The sequence below is a fragment of the Piliocolobus tephrosceles genome, chromosome 6, assembly GCF_002776525.5.
Source record: "Piliocolobus tephrosceles isolate RC106 chromosome 6, ASM277652v3, whole genome shotgun sequence".
Classification (NCBI taxonomy): Eukaryota; Metazoa; Chordata; class Mammalia; order Primates; family Cercopithecidae; genus Piliocolobus; species Piliocolobus tephrosceles.
Window position 1 is genome coordinate 153,937,398 of NC_045439.1, and position 1,367 is coordinate 153,938,764.

Below are 1,367 nucleotides of genomic sequence, written 5' to 3' on the forward strand. Positions count from 1 at the left end.
TCCTCCGTCCTCCACATCCCCTTCGCCTCATAAGCTCAAGCATGGCAGAATCCTAGAACAGGCTCCAGTTGCCTGAAAGAGACAGATGAACTTGGGCATTCCCCCTTGAAACCTCTCTGTGCCAGTCCTAAGACACATCCTCTGATCCCCTCTCCCACCACAAAGACACGTGCTGAAGTGGCCCCCTGTTCAAGAGAATCAAGTTGCTAATTGCCATCCATTCTCTATACTCAGCATGTGTCCTCGGAGACACTTTGATCTGCCTTTAAGAAGGTCCTCTTCCCTCCCCAGCCCCTAGTCTTAATGGTACAATCTCCTTCTCTAGCCTCCCCAAGTGTGATACCTTTGATGGGGTGTAGCACCTTGCATTCCTTTAGGTCAGCCCAAAGAGCTCGTCCCAAAGGATATGAGCAGGTACCAGAAATCCTCCTCACCACCTAAAGACTTACCTCCATCTGAAGCCATCCTCTCAGGTTTGGGCACTAACTGTGGCTGTCTGGAAGCCTCCAGAATGAGGCAGTCAGGTCCAGGACCCAGAGTAACCTGGCTCCAAGTAGGTGCACAGGGATCCAAGGAAGGGAAGGTAAACATCAGATCAAACAGAACTAGAATATGGAACTCAAGGCATACTGCTGTGGGGGAGGGGAGAGGGAAAAGTGGGGTGAGGATGGGGAGAGATATTCCATGAAGGGTTCTAGTAACTATGCAAAAACCAGGAATTCCCTTCAAACTACAGTTTGACAACACAATTGATGTTCGCCCTTTAGGGCTATTTGTAAATTCTTTCTCAGATTCCCAACACATTACAGTTTTGCATTTGGTTCCCTATACTTCAATTCTTCACCAACATATCTCATTTTGTGTCCTTCCATCCTAGCCAGTTCTGTAACTGACTTCCTATTAACAGCAGGTTGATGGTAGCCCCCTGACTTAATCCAATGATGGCTATATTTTCCGAACTAAATTCAGACCACATTGGTCTGTATACTTAAGGATCAAGGGAACTAAAGTTTAAAATTAGAATTGTCAGATGATCCAAGGTGCTGGATTGCTGTGTGCACGTCATTTCCTTGGAAAGCTGTCCAATCTACTAACATAGGCTCTGTACTCCACAGAAGCCTTACCCTTTGCTGAAAAGCCTCACTAAATAAAAAAGCTGCCATGCAGTTTAAAACCTCAAGAGTAGAAAGTCCTTTGTTTCGTTAAATCATTTTGGTTTAAATTTTAAAAATAAAATGTATCTGCTAAGGTTCCTGGTGACTATTTCAGGCCAGTAATTCCCAGACCATCCTCTACAGCCACAGCTTCATCCAAACGTGGATTTCCCCCAAAAGACCTTCCCTGGGGTTCATGACATCTTTCTTGCT

At 45.4% G+C, this 1,367-nt stretch overlaps 1 protein-coding gene across 3 annotated transcripts in view; it reads right to left on the reverse strand.

Annotated features, from left to right (window-relative positions):
• NUTM1 (NUT midline carcinoma family member 1) overlaps positions 1-1,367 on the reverse strand; it is a 19,130-nt gene that overhangs the window by 15,979 nt on the left and 1,784 nt on the right. The window contains exon 2 of one of the 3 annotated variants that reach the window (XM_026456341.1): positions 450-543. The exons of 1 other annotated variant lie outside the window; for it this stretch is intronic. In XM_026456341.1, coding sequence (XP_026312126.1) covers positions 450-465 — 16 coding nt within the window. In that variant the 5' untranslated portion in view covers positions 466-543. Of the gene's footprint in view, positions 1-449; positions 630-1,367 lie in introns of all 3 variants that reach the window. One more of the 3 variants, XM_026456339.1, reaches the window with a different exon arrangement.